This window comes from Mustela putorius, unplaced genomic scaffold (genome assembly GCF_011764305.1).
Source record: "Mustela putorius furo isolate JIRA1106 unplaced genomic scaffold, ASM1176430v1.1 tig00003875_pilon_pilon_pilon, whole genome shotgun sequence".
NCBI classification, from domain to species: Eukaryota; Metazoa; Chordata; class Mammalia; order Carnivora; family Mustelidae; genus Mustela; species Mustela putorius.
This window is the reverse complement of record NW_025422026.1, coordinates 1,783,667-1,804,840: the sequence shown is the minus strand read 5'-3', so window position 1 is coordinate 1,804,840 and position 21,174 is coordinate 1,783,667. Positions and strand designations below refer to the sequence as shown.

The 21,174-nt window shown below is 58.3% G+C and overlaps 1 protein-coding gene across 4 annotated transcripts in view; it reads right to left on the bottom strand.

Moving 5' to 3' along the window:
• The window catches only part of ARNT2 (aryl hydrocarbon receptor nuclear translocator 2), a 141,525-nt gene extending 127,860 nt beyond the window's left edge, over positions 1 to 13,665 (bottom strand). For 3 of the 4 annotated variants that reach the window (XM_045067138.1, XM_045067139.1, XM_045067137.1), the window contains exon 1: positions 13,443 to 13,665. In XM_045067138.1, the coding sequence (XP_044923073.1) occupies positions 13,443 to 13,473 (31 nt within the window). In that variant the 5' untranslated portion in view covers positions 13,474 to 13,665. The remainder of the gene's footprint in view (positions 1 to 13,442) is intronic. The other variant, XM_045067136.1, reaches the window with a different exon arrangement.
• Positions 13,666 to 21,174: the final 7,509 nt, after the last annotated feature.

The window sequence follows — 21,174 nt, the reverse complement described above, 5'->3', positions numbered from 1 at the left end:
TTTAAGTGGGACAAAGAAGGGGCAAATTAACTTCCTTAACGCGGATGCCAACACACACGGAAGCCGGCTGTGCACCAGCAACGGAGGCCAGGACGAGTCTCACGCTCATTGCCGTCTGCAGGAAGATCTGGCTGCTAATTGCAGTGCGTTTCAGGCATTCCACCTGAGCAACTTACCTGAAAAGCTTTTCAATTTGTATGTCGGGAAAGTTGGTAATTAAACACTTCAAATCCCTGTTGACTTTGTTACAGACATAATCATTCTTACAGTTAGATGACAATTATTTTGTCAAATGAAGTAGATATTTAGTTTAGGATAGTATTAGCCTTCCAGTATTTTTTAAAACTCCCCTGGGACCCGTACTCACCGAGGAGTCTCTGGAACCTCCCGTGAACGGTGTGCAGAGCCCAGAGATGAGGCTCAGTAAACATACCAGGAGGGTCGTCGGAAGCCGCTCGGCCCCGTCCTCAGCCTTGTCTGCCTGGGACCCTGACTCATCCACCCAGAGACCCCCTTCGGAGCGACAACTGCTAAAAGTAGTCGTGTGACACAAGGTCCCTTTGGTGGCATTTTTGATAAAAAATTTTAAAAAGCACCACGCCCACGCCACCCTGCGGCAACACCAAACAAAAGGAAACAAAGGGATATTTCACCAAATGACTGACCTGCCCTAGGCCACAACGTGAAGGCCACCAAAGGACAAGAAAAGACAGAACAAGACCAAAAGAGGCCTCTGAGAAATGATTCCAGCACTGAGGGGGAGGCCGAGGGCATCGCGACGACGACCTGGAGGGCAGCGCGCAAAGCGGAGTGCGTCCGACGGACATAGACAGACGCCACATGATCTCACTCACGTGTGGAATACAAGAAATAAAACAAACGAATAAACCACAAAAACAACAAAACCAGATTTCTTAAATACAAGGAACAAAGTGGTGGTTGGGGGGGTGACATGAACCAAAGGTTATGAAGAGGTACGAACGCCCAATTTTAGATAAAGCGGCCGCGGTGATGTCAGGTGCGGCGCAGGGACGAGCGTGAGCCCGTGTGCACCTGACTGAGGCTAAAGTAACATTGTTAAACTGTGCTTCATTCCGTTAGAAAACCATACAAAGAGAGAGACACCACAACTAAATACAATCTGCAACTCTGGCTTAACCCCAGGGGCAGGCGAACGATGTTTCCAGCTCTGAAGAATACTGCTCTGACAACACGGGGAAGGTCCGTGGCCGGGCGTCGCTGTCATATTAGCGCCGACGTTTTGATTCGGGTCGCAGACTGTCGCTATGCGAGAGAATGTCCTTACTCCTAGTGATGTGGGGTCACCAAGTGCCTCGGTCTTGAGACGAATGTGGTGCAAAAAGGGTGCTTTTATGAAAGCACGGGGACAGGACGCGTGGGCAGAGCGAGCGGCCCTGGGAAGGTGAGGCACGACTGATTCTGTGCTTTCAGGTTTGTGGACGCAGGGAGTAGAGAGGACATAACGAATTTCTGCATGCTGGGAGCAGGGTCTGGGGACCTTGGAGGTCTGGCTGTCCTCGAGATAAGGCCACTTTTAGTCTCTCCAGGAACGGGAAGGCAGCTGTGCGTTCCCTGAGGAATGTCATGCCTGTGGGTCTCAGGTGACGGCATAACTCTTCATTGGCTTGTCATCCGGGAGACAGGGACACTGGTTCGGTCATCCACTCAAGAAATATGTATTAAGCACTAATTATGTGCCAGGCTTTGTGCGAGGGACAGGGGTCACTGGGGTTTAAAAAAAACAAAAGGTTCCAACTGGAACAGAAATGAAACTGAACGGAAATGAAACTCTAAGGTTTCTGGCAAATCCCCGCATCACCTGGGTGTTTCGAGCTCCACACGTCCGAGAGCAAACGTGCTCCCCCGCCACTTCCCCCCAAATACCCCCAAATTTCCGGACCTCATCCGCGTCTGCTGCCTTGGGAGGTGGTGCCCTAACTGCCCCCCCACACACACACCCGGGGCGCATCAGGAACCCGGCTGCTCCCGCCCCCACATCATCTACGTCCAGCCCATCATTGGCTCAGTCGGCTTCACTCCTAACCTACCCCAGCGTCCCCCCGTATCCCCCCATGTCCACGGCGCATGTCCCGGAGCAGGCTGCGCCCATCCCCCACCTGGACTGCCCACACGGCTTTGCCGCTGGTGTCCTTCACCCAGATGGCAGATGCCGCGGCCGGAGAGAGCTTTCCAGAACACTGCTTGGGTCACATCACACCCTGCTCACGACATTTCGGAAGCCGCCTGTTGCCTCCAAAACAAAGACTCCTTTCTTTCCTACTCCTTATTTTGTGGAGAGCCTCACACATGGGATCGTTTCACAAGCGGCCAACTCCCCGACCACACGGTGAGCTCCGGAGAAGCGAAAAAACCGCGCCTGGCTCTGCAGGCCACTGCGAGCGCACGGGTGGCATGCAAATGAGTATTTGTTTAATTAGGTGGCTAGGCAATTGAAATAATTAGTGTCTGGCTCTGGCCAGTGGATGGAGACTCATGACCACCGGGGACCGAGGGGGAGGAGGAGGTAGAGGAGGTACAGGCTTGGCAGAGCCTCGGGGACGCACAGACAGATACGCCGGGCAGGCAGCTGGAGGCCGACGTCAGGGAAAGGCACAGGCTCCTGTCCCAGACGGAGCCCTCTGCCCCAAGCCCACCCCTTCACCATCCTTCTCTGCCCGTCAGAGGAGCCGGCGGGGGTCTGCGTGCCCTCGGCCCCCAGCGCGCTGTCGGCCACTTGCATAAACCTGTCCCGAAAACACCTGCTCTCGAGAGCGGTCCAGAAGCCGCTGGCCATGCACACAGCCGGCCTGTTGCGCTCAGCATCCCGCTACCCCCCGGCATGGGACACGGCACCCTCCGGGCGGGGGCGGAGGCACTGGGGGAAGGCTGCCTGAGCCGCGCTGGAAGTTTTCTGGTGCGAAATGCTTTCAAAAGGAGAGAACACAGCTGTGAGCCTTGATCACATTCATTCATTTTATCCTTTGGGGGGCCTGGACTCCATCAAGCATATCAAATTACAGCAAATGACTCCAGACTACGCCTCATCTCAAACTGCTGATGGGACAGGAACATCAACGCTGTTCTAAAAATAATAATAAAAAATTCCTGCCGTTCCGTTATTTCACATTTAAATCAACTTTCTTCATGGATGTTGTGATGATCTGAAGGGGGCCGTCTCATCCTTCTGGCTGCTGGGTTTTCTTACACTGGGCAGTGGTCGCGAGAGCCAGCCCCTTTCTTCTCTGCCAGCCATGCGTCCCACAGACCTTCTGAGTCCCCTTTCCAGTTGCCACGGCCCAGAGGTGACAAGCAGGCCCATCCGCACAGACCAGGGCTTCCCGACCTGGGCACCAGGGCCATCCGGGTCTGGAGAAGTCTTTGTTGTCGGGGGGCTGCCCCATGCCTGCAAGAGGTTAGGCAGCATCCCCACCCCCGCCAAGGGCACCCCCACCCCAGGGCTGGGACAACCAGGAAGCCCTCCAGAGGCATGTGGACATGCCTCTGTCCCCCCATGCCAGCCTCCCCGGTGCTCTGCCACACAGCCCAGTCAGAGGCCCCTCCAAGAGGAGACAGAGTATCATCCGAGAACCATGAATTTAAAACAAGGGAGGTGGGGCGCCTGGGGGGCTCCGTCGTTAAGCGACTGCCTTTGGCTCAGGTCATGATGCCGGGTCCTGGGATTGAGCCCCACATCAGGCTCCCACTCCACGGGGGGTCTGCTTCTCCCTCTCCGTCTGCTTGCTGCCCCTGCCCCCGCTCGTGCTCTCTCTCCATCACTCTGTCAAATGAATACATAAAATCTTTTTTAAAAAGTGGGGGCATGAATCAACTTCAGGCCTCCTGGTGCCTGGGAGTCCGGAACTCCGCTCATTAGCTGAGGTCCTACAGAGCGGCCACATCGCTCTCCTGCCTCCCTTCGGTCACTTACCAGCTTCAGTGGCTTTTTCCACACAGCACCCCTGGGGCCCTCCGGGGGGGTCCTCCCCGGCTGTACCAAACAAGCCTGTCTTTGCCTCCGGGGCCTGGGTAGAGAGGGGCCCAGTGCAGGAGGGACCAAATAGAACACACTTTCCCTCAGTCACTAAAACCTCCTGACCCTGCGTCTGAAGCTGGAGTGACGGCCACCAACCATCTAAGCCATGACGCGTGGGCGAAGGGACAACAGCCCCCACCCTGCTGGGAGCTCTCCTAGCCCGGGCGCCGGCAGCCGGCCAGTCTGGTTGGAAACGGGTCCTTCCGTCCAGGTGCGTGTGTGGACACTTGGCAGTGATCGAGGCCTTCTAGGACAGTTACCGGCCCCTTCCACGGGGAGAAGGCCACGTAGGAGAGGTGACGTGGCAAGGGGCCCACGTCCTGCTCCCCCACTTACACAGCAGGGGCCCCAGGCAGGTCTCGGAGCTGGGCTGAGCCTCGGGTTTAAGCTCTGCATAAACCAGGTGTTAATGCAAACACAGAAACCCACCAGACGGGTCAATTCTCTCCCAGGACGTTAAGGTAAGGGAGACAAGGAATCATGTCACGACCTCTTTATCTCTGGGGACAGCTGTGACCCTGTTGTGGGGGACTCAGACAAACGGAAAAGTGCACCAAATGCCCCCCAACAGGAGAGGCTGAGCGAACGGACACGGGCAGGGCACTGACACGAAGACCACAGTGACCCGGCCACCAAGACAGGAAGACGACACGACCCAAGGACGCCCGGGCTCTGCACGCGCTGCTTCGGGGGAAAGTCTGCAATGACACACGCAGGGATGCTCGCGGTGGGTGGTGGAGCTACCCTCGCTTCTGGACATTTGCCAGCTGTTTCGTTTAGAACGAGCAGGTATACTGCTGGCCTCGGGGGAGGGGCCGCTATGAGGGCGACAGAAGGGGGCCAGTCAGCGGGGGCTAGGGGACCCTGCGGCTCTGCCTGGCCACTCTCCCAGCACGACCAGAGTGAGAGAAGATGCCTCCTCTTTCTGTACAATGCACAAATATGGGAACCACTTTCTTGCGAACATTCTCGCTTGTTTGTGGATTTGCCTGGAAAATGGTCAAGCTGTTGCAGTGTGGAAAGCCCGAGGCTCCTTATCGGCCCAGGGCTCCGGCCTCTGACTGCTGCAACCGTGGCAGCCGCCAGTGGGGGGTTGGTGGAGTGGTCCTTTGAACAGAAATGAAGCTGCCCCTGGCTCTGGCCAGTCCCAAGTGCACCTTATCTGCAGTGGCCGGTCACTATACAAGCCCCATCCGTGGTTCCGCACACAGAAGGCAGGGAGGGGAGGACCCCTTCCAGGAGTACCCTCATGGGACTCTAATAAGGGACCTAGTGGGGACAGGTCTTCTGCTACCCCCAGCTGGTGGCCAGGTTATGACCAGTCTGACCTCCCCTCCTGGGGAGGATGATAAGATTTGTGCTTCTCCAAGCTTCCTTTATAATGAGATAAAGTCTGGAAGAACTGGTTTGGGGAGAGACTACCCTGGTAGGATTTACAGATCAAAATCAGTTCCCACAAATAAAGACCAGAATCTAAATTAGACGGCTCTGGCCTCCTGTTTCAGAGACCTGCAAATACACTGCCTGCAGCCTTGCTTTCTTGTCTTCAAGGCAGGCATGTACAGGTAGCCACATACAAAGCTGTGACATAATTCCCTGGCACCCATGCACATATGCACCCAGACACCCATGCGTTCATATACCCACCACGCATCCACATACACAGGTACCCAGGCATTCATACCAGTCACCCAGGCACCCAGGCACCCAGGCTCCCATGCAGCCACCTTCCTGGATACCCACTACACCAGACGCGACATGACAGGTGCTGGGGCTGCACAATGAGAAAGGCATCCCCCCCTCCCCCGTGGGGCTTCCAGGCCAGCAAGAGACCCAGGTGTCCACCAATGACTACACAATTTACCATCTCATTCCCAGGGAGGCGAAGCGCTCCGGAGGTGAAGTCCACCCACAGGGCCCCGTGCAGGCAGCTTTATCTGGATCGAGGCGTCGGGAAAGGCCCCCCATGTCCCCCAGCTGAGTAAGAATCCAAGCTGAGACCAGAAGAAACCACTGTTGGACAAGGAAACACTCCTGGGGCGGGGGCGGTGGCGTGGGCAGGAGAGACAGGTGAACTGGGATGGGTGTCAGCAAAAGCCCTCGGATGCAGAGGTTGGGCCAGAGGCGGGAGACAGTTAGTATTCACTCACAGGAAGCTCTGTGTGCGTCCGCGTCCGCCAGCCTGCCCCGCGCAATGACCGCCCCACAGCCTCTGTCTGAAAGGCCCATGTCTCCATGCACAGCCGTGCGCCGCCGGACCACGCCAGGGCGGGCTCCTGACCTTACAGCCCCGTGCAGACATGACCTTAGGGCAAGAGGAAGAGAGGCAGAAAGGAAGTCCCTAGGCAGGTGAGGGAGAGTCAGCACAGACCCACAGTGAAGCGGTGAGTGGGGGTGCCGCCGGGGACCAAGGTGCTTCAGCTCCACTGTTCTGTCCTCTGGGGTCTCACTCCCCCCAGGAAAAGCACTCGGCAGAGCTGGGGAAAGGCTAGTTGACATCCTTCCCCGTGTGTTCATTTTGCAGCCCAGGTCCCTGGGGCCAGGTGGCCACTGCCTCCCCGACAGCTCCAGCCCCGTGTCCCGGGGGCACCCCAACTTGTGTCCAATGCTGAAGTCTCAAGCACGCCCCCCGGCCCCATGTGTCTCCACCTTCCTGCCGCCTCCCACCACGCAGGCGTCGGGACGGACAGCGGGGACCTCCCCCACGCCTCCTCTTCCTCTCGCCCTCTCCCACCCCCTGCCACAGAGTCCTGACAGCTCTGCCCAAAGACAGAGCAGCTGCGGGTGGCTACATGGGGAGGCAGCCCCGCTGCGACGGACGAGGACGAGCCTGGTGCCCCGGCGCTGTTCCGCGCGGCTTGCCAGCCCCAACGTCTATCTTACCTTCTCCTACTTCTCTCCGTCTCCCCTGCCGGCCGGGCCACATCAGCAACCTCCAGCTGGAGCCTTGCCTCACGTCCTGCCTTCCAATCTGCTCCCCACACAGCAGCCGGGGACAGCACGGTGACACACAGGGCAGAGCACGTCCCTCCCTGGCTTCGGACCCCGTGGCGGCCTTCTACTGCACCTAAAGTCCGACCCACTCCACGGCCTTCCCTCTGGGAGCCCTTCATCTCCCAGACCGCAGCGCCCAGGTTGCCTCCTCAAGAGATGAAGACCGAAGACAGTCTAGTCTCTTCAACACATGGTGCCGGGAAACTGGACAGCCACGTACGGAAGAACGAAAATGGGCCCCTCGTACAGCACGCACAAAACTCAACTCAAAATGGAAGAAAGACCTAAACGCGGGACCTGAAACCACACAACTCCTAAAAGGAGAAGTGGGCAGTCATCTTGGACATCGGCCATTGCAACATTTTTCTAGCTACATCTCCTCAGGCAGGGGAAACACGAGCAAAAATGAACTGGTGGGACTTCATCGAGATAAAATGCTTCTGTACAGAGAAGGAAACAGTCAGCAAATCGGAAAGGCAGCCTGCGGAAGGAAGGAAATATTTGCCGATGACACAGCTGATAAAGCGCTAATATCTAAAATGCAGAGAGAACATACACGATTCAACATCAAACAACAAATAATTGGATTTAAAAATGTGCAGAGGACCTGAACAGACACGTCTCCAAACAAGACACGCAGATGGCCAGCAGACACCCGAGAAGACACCCCACATCCCTCAGCATCGGGGAAAGGCAGGTGGAAACCACAGAGAGGTCCCACCTCGCCCAGTCAGAAGGGCTCAGATCAGTAACAGCAGGAACCACGAGTGCTGGCGAGGATGCGGGGAAAGGGGACCCTCGTGCACTGTTGCTGGGGTAGCAAGTGGGAGCAGCGGCTCTGGAGAACACCACAGGACGTCCTCCAAAAGATTGAAAATAGAATTACCCTACGATCCCGCAATTCCACCCCAGGCAGTTACCCAAAGAAAACAGAAACGAATTCAAAAGGATACATGTAACTCTGTGTTCTCGGCAGCAGGATCTACAGTAGCCTAGACAAGGAGGCAACTTAAGTGTCCGTGGACAGACGCACGGATGAAGCTGTGGCATGTACGCACGCATACACGCAACCGAGCAGGACTCGGCCGAAGAAAAGAATGAGGCCTTGTCATCTGCAAGGACGCAAAAGGACCTAGAGGGCATTCTGCTAAGTGACACAAGTCGGACGGGGAAAGACAAACACTGCACGATTCCACTTACAGGCGAGAGCTAGAAGACCAAACCATGAACCAAAAAACTCACAAACACAGAGGACAAACTGGTGGTCACCAGATGGGAAGGGAGTCAGGGGACAGGCAAAATGCGGGAAGGGGAGTGGGAGGTCCGGGCTTCCGGGTACAGGATGAGTCAGTCCCGGGAATGAAAGGAACAGCACAGGGAACGCAGTCGGCGGGATCCCGGCCGCGCTGAGCGACGACAGGTGGTAGCCGCACTTGGGTTGAGCCCAGCAGGGCGCACCATGTGCCGCAGAATCATTAGGTGACAGGCCTGGAACTCCCACAATGTTGTGTATCAACTATACTCGACCACAAAAAAAGAACATCAAATACATTTAATCTCAACCTGGAATATAACCTTGTAAGGCATCTCATTACATCGTCCTCACCTACTCTGTCCATGTATACCTCCTCCGCTTCCAGATGCGTCTGCCCCCGCGGCAGAAGGCATCCCATCCCTGCAGCCAACAGCGAGCGCTGGCCCCCTGACCCCCAAGGACTACCTTACGGAACCTCTGCTACAATACAGATCAGATACCCAGCGCCTCCCCCGGGCCCCCCGGGGCCCCATGCCCACCTGCTCTCACCTACAAAACATCTGGGAGCATGGGAGCAGCAACAACTTCCGTGCGAAGCACACAGCTCTGACTGCCCGTGCAAGATAACCAGCGACCCCAGGACACCTCGATGAATGCACCCAACTCTTAAAAACCGTGACCGCCTAGGGACCCAGGATAGAATGTCCTTTAGCTTGTTTTGTAGAAACTGTCATATCAGAGCGCTCTGATTCGATACCTGGTGATCGATAGGAAGTTTGCTCTCTGTGGGGCCATCCAAACGGGAAAGCAATACAATCAAACGTTAATAAAGAATTTTAAAAAAGGTTTCCCCTCCAAGGGGCAAGCCTCAAACCTCCTCCATTTCTTCACACTGTTAACAATCTTACAACTAACACATCTGTGGGATTCTTACGGCTGCGTGTGCCCACGGCCAGCAAGGAGCTCAGCGGTCATGGCGGTCCTGGTTTTGCACCGCTGACCACCCACAACCGAGCTCTCAGCACCTGGCACATAGTAGTTGCTCAATAAATACTGGCTGAGGGACAGACCAGCCTCTTTCTCAGACATCACTCCTTTCCCGGGGCAGAAGCCAATGGGCTGTCAGTGCATCGCCAGCTTCATGGCACATGGCTACAAGATCAACCTTAAAAGGATTCTTTACTGAAAAGCAGACCAACACTGTATGTTAATTAATTGAATTTAAATGCATTTTTAAAAAAAGAAGACCACAGTTTTCACATGTGGATGGCCCAGCAGCAAAATGAACTTTTCTCTTAATGCACAGTACTTGACTGATTCTAAACGCACATTTTTAAACCAACCTGAGACGCACCTTACGTAACTGACCGAGAGTCTGGGCTGAGCTGCAGAGCTTTCTTTCCCTCCGGGGTTCCTACAATAGCAATGTGTCTCGTAACTGATGGGCCCGTGAGTTCCGTGAAATGCAATATGTAAAGAAATTGGGCTTCCAGGGTATGCTTGGTTGGGCGCTCCTCCGTCCTGGGGCAGGGGGTTGGGCAGGGCCACAGGGCCCCCCACAAGCTCCACGGGCGTCCCTCGGAGCTCTGAGTCCACCACATCCCTGGGCGTCCCTCTGGGTCCCCAGGAGCACTGCGAGGACAGCCACCGGAGGACAGCCCGTGCCTTCCCCCGTCTGCCCACAAACCCGAGCCTGGAATGACCCTATGTTGTCTGTAGGACAAGCTCTCTCCACTCTAAACTCCCGGTTTCAGAAGCCAGTGCCCACAGGGCTCTGTGTGTATTTCCAGCATCACACAGCACACCTGTCCAGCACGCACTTCATGCTACTGTTTGTTACAAAGTCAGTTTCCTTGTGCCTCCTGTTAGCCTCGGAACTCTCAGAGGTCCAAGAGAATCCTTCCTCACCTTCACCCTGGCCCAAACCCAGAGCAGTGCTTGGTGCGTCTGAAGTGTTCGATGCCTCTGTTGAACCGACCCAAACGTCCCTCCGCCTATAGCTGTTTGCCCTGAGGACGACCTTCCCATACCATACACTCAATTCCAAAGACCAGGAACACGGAGGGAAAAGAAGTCTAGTCATGGATTTCAGGAAAAAAGTAGAAATTCTAAGTCTCTGAAATCATACCTTTCGATCCCTTTTCCGTGTGCAAGCAAGCCTCCTTAACTCCCTGTAAACGCTCGTTGCAGGGAGCGGCCTGATGGTGCCGAATTCCCGATGCTCTTGGGTCTCACTGTACCTGAGACCCTCCTGCTTCTGCTACAAAAGATGACGGTGGAGCGCAGGCACCGGAAAGGCCGCCCCCTTGTCCCCTGTGCCGTTTTGGTTAAGGATAACCGTCCATGCATGAAGCGAATCCAAACTATTCCATATAAATCAGAAATGCTTAAATATCACCCAAAGAGGGAGTGAAACAAACAATGCACAAATGCAACAGAAGATTCTAGAACACCATCCCTTGGTCTAGGGCACAGAGGTCGACCCCGGCCAGAGAGAACAGGGAGAATCAGTGAGCCGTGTAGGGCCTGGAGCCGGGAGGGGTCAGGCACAACTGGACACCCAGATGGGGGCGGGGGGGCACAAGCCAGGAGAACTCGGGGGAGCCCAGCCTTTCTCTTGTCAGAGACCACAGCTCCCCCAAGGAGCTGCTAGAATCCGGACCTGAAACCCAAACAGGAGATCTGCGAGGGGCAAATCAGAGGTTTAAATGGGGGTCCTATCACCCGAACACCCGGAGAATGGGAAGACTCCAGCTCCATCCAGCATCGCGGATCCAGAGTGCCCTCCCCATGCCTTACGGAGACAGCTACCAGCACAGGGGTCTGCCGGCGGGCAGCCCTGGGCTGGGAAAGCGGAACTAGTGGGCAGGGGGGCAGAGGCGGCAGGCTGTGGCCTTTGGACCTTGGGCACAAAGGAGCAGCACAAATAAATCTCAGTGCCTCCTGGTGCATTTGCCTGTGTTTACCAAGCTCTTACCCTTTGCAAAGCAACAACATCCTGGGGAAGGGGAGAGGCAGGAAGAGGGGGCAGTGTTCAAAGAAGCATATGGGGCAGTGGCCTGGGGCAACAGGCTTAGGGGCCCTGCCTCTATAGCCAGTCCAATCTGCAGTCTCCCTTTCGGGAGACTCCCGTCTCGGGCTCCCACCCAAGACGACCCACACCTGCGGCAGGAGAGTCTCCCACCCACCCAGGCGCAGGCACTCGGGGGCCCGGCCCCGCCAAGCCAGGCAGCTGCCCTGACTGAGTCCAGGCGCCTCTGGAACAGTGTATGGGTTGGACCCCCTTCCAAGTGTGCTGTAAGGGGTTCCGCGTGTGGATATGCTGGGTATACGCCTGCTCTGACTTTGCTCCTCTTTCCAATGTAAGCCTCTACAGTACCTTCGTTAACTGCCTTTGCTTTTTTTTTTTTAATGTCATAACACTGAAGTCCATCAGTTTGCTATTGATTTTCCAGCAGCCGACCAGGTTGAAGCCACAGACTCCGGGAACCAGCCAACAGGAGCAGCTGTGTCCACACGGCCCACGCTCCTCTCGCCGTTTGGGACCACCAGCTCCCGATCTGAGCGCCAAGACTCCCCGTGTCTCTCACGGAGCCTCCTTCCTTGGAACGCCTCCGACTCCCCACCTCTGTGTCTCCAGGGCCTGCCCCTTTACCCTTACCCACATCTGAGCTGTACCCAGTCCAGCCCTGCCCCCACCTGCCCAAGGGTGCTGTTCCTCTCTGTCCAGAGCTGGGTCCTGGACATCTCACCACCCTCCCTCCGACAATGGGCCTCATTTCGACCAGCCTCCCTGCCTCCAGGCTCGCGCCTTCCGAGGTTATCTAGAAGTCCGCCTTCCTGCCTCCAGGCTCGTGCCTTCCGAGGTTATCTAGAAGTCCGCCTTCCTGAAGAAGTGATCATGCGACTTCCTCGTTCAATACCACTGAGGACTCCTTAATGTGTGTGTTGCGGGATGGGGGAGGGGGGTCCACACTCCTCAAAGTGTCCCTCAAAGACAAACAAGTCAGTGAAATCCCACTGCCCCCTCCTGGAACCCCAACGCCCCGCGTACTCACTGAAACCTACCCAGTGTGCATCTGGCCCTCGAGCTGTCCCCTCCACCTGCAAGGATCATCGGCCCCCAGCTCCACACGTGCAAACCCTCCAGTCCCACCAAGGTGGGCTGGGAAAAGTCTCAATTCCAGAAGCTTTCCCCTGCCAAAGATGGAGGGGACCCTTTACTCCTAACTCTGATGACCCGTACTTTCTTCTTTACTAGGCACACACACACACACACACACCCCTGAATCTCTAACACACGGACCTTTCGGCACTGGGAATTCCCGGAGGGCTGGCCTGGTCTGACTGCCGCCAGCATCCTCCTCAGGGGCTTAGTAAGCACCAAGGCGGGATGGTAGCTGTCAGCACGCAGCACCCAAAACTTGACAGCCGCCAGCCCCGGTGTCCCCCCCTTCCCATTCTGGGGCGCCCCTCAGGGAGGGCACTCTCCCCGCCGGAAACAGAACTCCCTGCTCCCCTTCCCGAACAGGTACACACGCCCTCTCCTCATGACCCAGTCACCCGTCCCAGATCTGCTGGGCGCGCACGGGGGTCGCGGACCGCACCCTGAGGGCGAGTCCGCCCGCGGAGGCAGCGGGCACGAGCCGGACCGGGCGGGGATGCTCCGGCGGCCGCGGGGCTGCGGGCCGGGCGCCGGTGCCCACCGAGGACCAGGGCGCGGCGCGGGGACAGGGGGGCGCAGGGGACCGGCGCTCGGGGGCGGGCCGCGCGGGGGAAGACGCGACTTCCACCCCGGGCCACCCTGTTGAATCGCGGCTCCAAACTTTTCCCCGCGCCCGCGCGGTGCCCTCCCGCCGCCCCAACCGCCGCCGGAGACGCCGCGGGGCCCGGGGCGCGAACAGGCGGCGGCTCGCGATGGGGAAGCCCTGGGCGGCTGTTCTCGGAAGCCGAGGGGGTCGCGGGCCGGCGCTGCGCTTCCGGCGGCCGCGAGGCCCGCGTCCGCCGCCCGCGGGGCCGGTGCTGATGCTGCGACGCGCGGGCCCCGGTGCGCGCCTGTCCCCCACCCCCGCCCCGGCACCGTCCCCGGTGCGCGCGGGGCCCCGGCCGGGCCTGCGGGCGGGCGCGGCCGCTACTCACCCGGAGGGTTGACCGCCGCCGGGGTTGCCATCTTGCCGGGAGGCCGGGCGGGGCGGAGCGCGGCGCGGAGCCGGGCCCCGGAGGGCGGGCGGGCCCAGGCGCCGCCGCCGCCGCCACACAAAGGACGGCGCGGGCGGGCGCTGCCTCCGCTCCCCCCGCCGCCGCCGCCCCGCCCCGCCCCCGCCTCCCGGGCCGGCCTTTGTCGCGCGGCGGGGGGCGCGGGCCGCCGCTCCCCGCCGGGCCGTAGCACCGCGAGACTTGCGCCGCGGGCAGCGGGCCCCCCGGGGTGGGGGTGGGGGTGGGGGTGGGGGGCGCGGCGGGCGCAGGTGCTCGGGCCGGCCCCGCGCGGGTTTGGGCGGCCGGCGCGCGGGTGTCCGGGACGCAGCGCGGAGGCCGGGGCCGGGGCGCGGAGCGGGTGGGGCGAGAAGCCCATTAAGATGCAGAGGGAAGCGGTCCTGAGAGGCGCGGGGAACAAAGGCGCCCAGTGCGGCCCACTTAGCATGCCGGCGCCGTGCCGCCTGGCTCTCCGGGGCCGGAGCCGCGGCCGAGGGGTGGGCGCCCGGCGCCCAGAAATTCCCAGGGCCCGGACAGCTTGGGAGCGCGCTCGGTGCACACCCCGGCCCGGCAGCCGGCCCAGGAATCGCGAACGACTTAGCGCTGAGGAGGGCACTCAGCTCTGCTCCTCCGGCCCGGGGACTGGCCTTGGCTATGACCTGAGGTTGTTGCAAGAGCCGTGGGGACACAACCAAAGACAGAATTGAACAGATTTTTAAATGTTTTGATCTGCATGTCCTGGTGAGGTTACGCCGCAGAGAGCTGGGGCGACCCTCTGTGCTTCCAGCAGACATTCCGATGGCTGTGAAAGCTCATGGCTCATAGGAAGAAAAGTGGGCGAGGCGGGTGCCCCAGGTGCGAAGCTCAGGCGGTTGGGTGAATCCATCCCAGGTGAGAGCCAGAGAAGGGCAAGATGGCTCCTCATGGAGACAGGTTTGCAGAAGCATCCGACCCTTTCGCATCCCTCCAAAGAAGCATGGGAAGGAGGGTAGAAAAACAGTGCCTGGGATGTATTTTCAAATAGGCGCCGTCTTTGGGGAGTATTTGTGACTATTGAGCTGACTAACAGGCGCTTAATGATAGTCATTTGGTTATCGACTGGGCAGACATTGAGTGTCGGCGTGTGCCAGCTAGGTGGTGGGTGTACGCACGATGGGAAGGAAGCCACCGGGGCTCTGTTCTCCCAGGACCTAGCCTGGGGCTGGGGAGGTGAAGAGCCCCAAGAAGATAGTCCTACTCGGGATGCACACGGTTGCTGCGGAGGAGGGGGCGGGTAGGCTGAAGTGGCGCAGGCAGAGAGACCACGAAGTGAGTGATCATGGAAAATGAAAATTGGGCTCTGATGAAATGAGCAGGGCGTGGAGAGGCGGGTGGACAAGATCTTTCCTTTCGTGTCGCATTTGGCCACGCGATAGGCCCGGCCCAGGGAGGTAAGGAGAGAGAGCAACTCGGCCGCCGGCTGGCAGCCCCCGCATCCTTGAATGGAGTAGACTGTCCCCGCCACGACGCCAAGGGAGAAGCTTCCTTTCCGCATGCCCCATCAGATACCCTCGTGCGCCCGCTGCGCAGTACCCACCTGACTCGAGATTCCGTGCGGGAGATGCGAGAGCAAGTTCACCATGGCTCACCACGTCCCACGAGGGGAAATCCCTCTTAGATGTTCCCTTTCCAGCCCTGCTCGCCACGGGCGGCTGTGTCTGGTGGTGCGTCTCTGTGCAGGGCACCGGCCTCGCCGCACCCCTGCTCCCACCGAGCTCTGCACCTCCCACCCTCTGCGCCCCTTGGAAGTCAGCCTTTCTCCGGGGAGGGGGTGGTCCCTATCAGCCGTGACCTGTGGCTCCTTTTGACATCGCCTGCAAACAAACGTATTTCTGATATTTGTCCTGAAAAAGGAAATTGGGGGGACATAAGGCATCACCACACACATGCGCATGCACATGCGCACGCACACACACACACACACACCTAACAAGGACATGCCTATGTGTTGACAAGCTTGATTTCCGTACTGTGCTGAGCCCTGCTGCCCATTTTGCAAAGGTCACTTGGCAGACATCTTTAATCCTTCTCTTTGCCTTTGTGCTTTGCAAAAGACAGGTGGCACACCGCTAGCGGCTCGGGGCTGCGACGCGTCCATACTCTGCTTTGAGTCTGCCGTGCTGTGGTTTTCCGTAAGTGCGAACGGGTGTGACATGAACAGAAGGAGACATTCCACCTTCTCCCCCACTCCCTGCACCTCTCAAGGTGGGTGATCTTTGACCTTGACCAACTCAGCCCTCGCCCTTTGCAGATCAGGGACCAGAGGCTCCAGGGAGAGAATCCCAAGGTCATGCGGCTCGGTAGCCTGGCAAGACTTGGAACCGGCTCACCCATGGCGCCAGATTTGGTGGCTGGGCGGGGGAGGTTTCCTGAAGGGGTAGAGAAATGGGGGGCCTGGGCTCTTACCTTCTGTCTCGCCCTCTTGCTCCCTCTCTTCCCTCTTGTTAAATAGGTAAATACCCAGAAACATCGATTGTGGAGGGAATGCCCCCGCTCCTGAGTAAACAGTCGGAAATGGGGCGGTTAGTCATTGCTGAATACTGAGTGGCGTTTACACAGCACAGTGGTCTCGTGCTAATTATGAGAGCTAGTAGACTGTGACCAGCTAACAGGCTCAGGAATTCCGCTCAACCTTTAAACAACCTAGAACTCTTTTAAATTCCGAAGGAGGCTGTTGAACTGGAAGCTGAGATTTGCATGTTTTAAAAAAAGGAATGAAGGCAGACCCGCTGGGCCCACAGCACATGATCCGTGACGGGGAGCGTGCTTCTCCCAGAAGTGCCCTGGGCCCTCAGCCACCGCGCGGGCGACACTGGCGGAGGGAAGCAGCCGGTCGCCTCGCCCTGCATCCCAGCCCTGTGAATCCTGACACGAGAGACAGGGCTCCCGTCGCACGATGTGTGTGGTGACCCCAGGATTGGTCTCTTCTCTTCCATTTAAGATAGCAAGATGCCAGGAATGAAAGCAGGACCTTCCTCCAGAAAAGACGGCACGGAAGGACAGACAGACAGACAGACGGGGCATGGAAGGGCAGACAGACAGACAGATGGCCAAGCTGCCGAATCTGCAAGCAGGGGCACCTCTCTGCGGCACACTGCTCGGCCCCGTTTCCCCCCTGCTGCTCCCCCTTCTTCCCAACCTGTTGCTCTTCTCTAGACAGAAAGGTGGTGGAACCCCCGGCTAGTGGGTCTCCCCGTTACTCTCAGAGGCAGGGACTTAGCCGAGAGCTGGATGGGGCCGCGGGTTTTACAGAGAAAGATAGGAGCACTGCCTTTGAAACGGAGTGTGGCCCAGGTGTCCTCTGTCACCAACACACCCTGCTCCCTGCCCTGGAGCTTGGCGAAGCCCCTCACGGCGCCAGTACAGCAGGCGAGGCGGACCCTTGTGCTGAGTGCCAGCGACCATGGACTTGAACGTGGTGATGCTGGTGCCCTGCACACACAGGAGGCTTTAGAAGGTGACTCGGATAACCCAGCAGAGAAGAAGGAACATGTGGCAGGAACCCCGCCCCCCCCCAGAGAGAGATAGACAGACAGACACACACACACACACACACACACGGGGAGGGGCAGAGCCTCTGGTTCTGCCCCAGGGATAGCGGGAGAGGAAGGGGGAAGGACAGGCTGTCAGCCCGAGCCACGTGTTCCGACTTCCATCTTCTGGCCTGAGTCCCAGCAGAGGCACCTCCATTGAGCTGATGGAAAAGCCAACAGCTGAGGGCTTCCCCCATTTGGAGGGCAGGAGGGGGACCGCGCAGGATGGTTCTGGAGGGATTAGGGATGCGGACAGAGAGCTGGGCCCCCCGTGACGCTCCGGTTCTGTGGAGCCTCCGCGTGGCCTCCTCATGGTCCCGCGTGCTGGGGATCCTTGCATTCCCACAGGTGAGGGGACCCGGAGGTACTGAGTCGAGGCTCCCAGGCTCCTAGGGGTGGAGGATGAGTGGCTCAAGGAGCAAGGCGCATTGAACAAAGCCTCCAAACCAGGGCCCCAGATCTCAGCGACAATCCAGGCCTTCCAAAACTGCCTTCAAGTTCACCGGCCAGGTGACCACACAGCCACTCAGGATGGAGAGACAGGGATCCCGTTGCATGATGTGCAAGGATCCCAGGGACCCTGTCCCTCATCAGGCCCCCCCACCCAGACACCTCCCTGAAGAGGGGGTGGCGGGATACAGGCCTCGGGAGGACCCTGCATCCCGTCTGAAGGAGACCACCGTCTGCGCAGGAGATCCTGTCCATGTCAAGGTGAGAGTCTAGTTGGTTCAAGGAGTCTGGGATGAGTGGATTTCTGCCCCCACACGTGGCACAAAGGGACATTCCGAAGTCAGAACATGACGGACACACACGTCTACGGTGAAAATGCCCACAGGCGCGAACTTCCTCCCTGGAGAATCCATCCCCGGGAGCTGCTCTCGGGCGAGAAGAACCCGGCATCCTACGACCTGGGCTTCTTCAGGCATGGGTGTGGCAGGTGCCTGTCCCAGGCGGGGTCTCAGGCTTTCTCGGTCGCCGGCGGCATGCCGGTGGCCTTCTCGACCGCGTGGAGCTCTGTAAACCGCACTCTCAGATCGTGGCCTCGGGAGCCACACGGCCCGTGTGCGAACACTGTGTTCACCTGCCGCGTGGCTCCATCTCTGTGCCTCAGTTTCCTCGTCTGTGAAACAGGGAGAAAACAGTACTCACCCCACAGGGGTTTTGTGAGAACTAAGGGAGCTAACGTTCGAGAAAGGCTTCGAACACGATTTCGCATGTGGTTGGCAAGACGTATTTGCTGATACTGGCTGTTATCCAAGAGGGAAGGTTCAGGAGCCAAGGATGAAAGGGAGCACATTTGGGGAGAAAAAAGGAATCCAAACCCACCGCGACTGACAGTTGGGAAAATAGCGTCGAGACAACCGCACCTCAGAAGCTATCCCCAGAGAAACCGTCACAGCCGCAAATACTTTTATTAAACAGGCATCGATGCAAACAAGTGAGCCCCGTTCCGGTTAAAATGGCAGAGGCTGTCGGTAAGGACTTACCGCTTTGCGCCTGAGAACTCTGCAGCTCAATGCGGTGCCCACAGAAGACTCCTAAGAGTGAAGGACACAAACACAGTCACACTTCAGGAGAACTGAACCCTGCCTCTGAGCGTCGCCAGGGCTCACTGCGCCTGTCTTCTCTCCTAGTCACCCCCACCACCTGCCTCCACGTGGGGAAGACCCAGCTCCGGACAAGGAGAGTCGGCACAGTCTCTGGCTCCCACGTGTGGAGAGGGGCTCTGTCTCTTCTTGCAGTAGAGTTCAAGGCTGGGGCTGCCCTGGCTTCGATGCCCACCCCCGGGATCAACCGTCCCATGGGTCAGTGACCACGTCCCCTCTCGGGATGGGAGACGCAGTCATATAAGAAGAAAGCGCCTCCCGGTGGGAGCCTGTGGCTCCAGAGAACAGGGACAGTGTCCTATTCTTTAACGTAAGGCTGTTTCCACAGATGGCCACTACGACCAGGGGAAAAAATGATCCGAGATAAATGCGGAGACTGACATCGCAAGAAGTCAGAAATGTTTATTAGAAATAAAAAGAAGCACCTGTGAGTTAGTCCAAGGGCAGGTCTTTGGAAAGGAGCGCCACGTACCCACCAGCCCCCGCCCTCCCCACCAGCCACGGCGCTCTAATAAAGTCCAGCTCTGTCGTCTCCGACACACGAGGCACACCGCGGTACCTCCTTTCCCCAAGATGCCCTTCTCCCCGTGGGCTTCTGCTTCCTCAGGAACCGTCCATCGCCGATTGCCTCCTCTCTTCCAGCGGAAACTGGGGAGCTTCCCCTATGAAGGGGCTCTGTGTCCCCGCTGTCCCCTTACTCTGCCACGTGCCCACTGTGCTGGGATCCGTTTCCTGTGTATGCGCATTTCATGAAGTTGTGAGCTTGGGCTTTCATATTTGTGTCTCCTCCCTGGTGCCCAGCTCCTATCCCGAGCCACAGGAGATATTCTAGTGTGATGGAGTGAGTGGGGGGCGGGATGCGGGGAAGGCGACCGTCTCACCGGACCACAGTGCTCGCAGGGCCCACCGCGCCTCTGGCCCGTGTCCTCCGCGGTAGGACACACGGTGAACGCTGCCGAGGGTGCGTCCCCGCACGTCCCTCACAACACCTCCTGGCTGGGCTTTCATTGTCTTTCCTGCTATCATCCGGATCGTGTTATAGTAAAAGCTGCATCAGTCTCTCTTGGGGAACAAGAGGGAAGGAGCATGAGTAAGGGCCACTCCGAGCTTGGCGCCCTCCTCGGGGGGCAGTCCTCCTGCTCCCCCGGTGCGTGAGGAGGAGCTCCGTGGCTCTGTCTCCAGCGGCGACCGCATCCCCCGCTCCCCGACGCTCAGCTCTCTAGGACTTCCAGTCGCCTCGCTCTGTAGCTTCCTGGCTTGGGCATTTTTGAGTTGGCCTTGTTCGTGGCGAAATGCCACCGTGTGCATTTACTCAGATTTCTTAGGTAGCCACGTTCCCGTTTTATTAATCCATTTTGGAAACTACCCTCACCGATGGCAATCTTTTTTTTTTCCAGCTTAATAAGATTGTCTGACCGTCTTAGAGGGTGATTCTAAAGAGGTGCCTTTGGGCTCATGTTGTTCGTAAAGAGTCGTTACTGCTTAAAAATGCCGCACGAGTAATGGCGCTGGTGAACGATCACTGTCTGCGGGTGATCCTCAGCATTCCGCTGGCGCCCACACGGCGCTCCCAGAGCGCATGCCCAGGCCGAGCTCGTTATCCAGACAGCTCGTCTGCGACTGCTCCGTCATTAGCCCGCGTGTGGCCACACACGGGACGGGTGACGAGGGCTCCCTCCCCGCAGGTCACACTGACGGGGGAGATAAGCGCGTTTCTGTCGAAGAACGTTTAGTTTGAGCCCACGGAGTCGAGCTCCTGGAGGGCTGAGATTTTGGTCTTCGGAATATCTCCCTATTTTAAACACAGTCTTGGGACTTTAGAATTGAACTTTAAAAAAAAACCCATCTCAAACGTAAGTTAGAGGCGAACCTTAGAAACTCGCCAGCTGTCCCTGCTTGCGTCTCCATCAGGGACCGAAGTTAGAGGGGGACCAGCTCTGGGCTGCGCCGTCAGCATCCCTGGTGAGGTGGGGGTTGCTGGGGAGGCGGGTCCATTTCCGTGGTCCATTGCTGTGTCTCAGAGGGTGACATGAACACCGCCTCTCCCCATTAGCAGGGGATCTAGTCTTCCACAAGGTTTCCAGCCCCCCCGGTGCCTCCTGGGGCTCTCCAGGGATCTGAACGTCCCACGGGCCTCACCACTGCAGCCGGCCGCCTCTTCGTGTCAGCCGCTCCAGACCTCTCTTCTGCTCGGCACCTGTGTCTCCTGGGGATCCCGTTAGGAGGATCTGCTCTTCTGGGCACCGTTGCCCATAGCAGGGCTGCCGTCTGGGCCGACCCGAGGGCCTCTGCTCTCATCCCCAAAGGGCGTTTCTCTTCTTCTCAGCACCTGTGAGCAGGACCAGAACCCCCCCGGGGTCTGCAGCTGCGGGGCCAGGTGCTGACGGCCCCAGAAACTGGCCACTCCACGTGCTGCTGACCCATCTGCCTCTTGCACTCAAAACCCACTTGCTGTCATCGGAACACGGAGCCACACCACGGAACAGGCTGTGTCAGTGC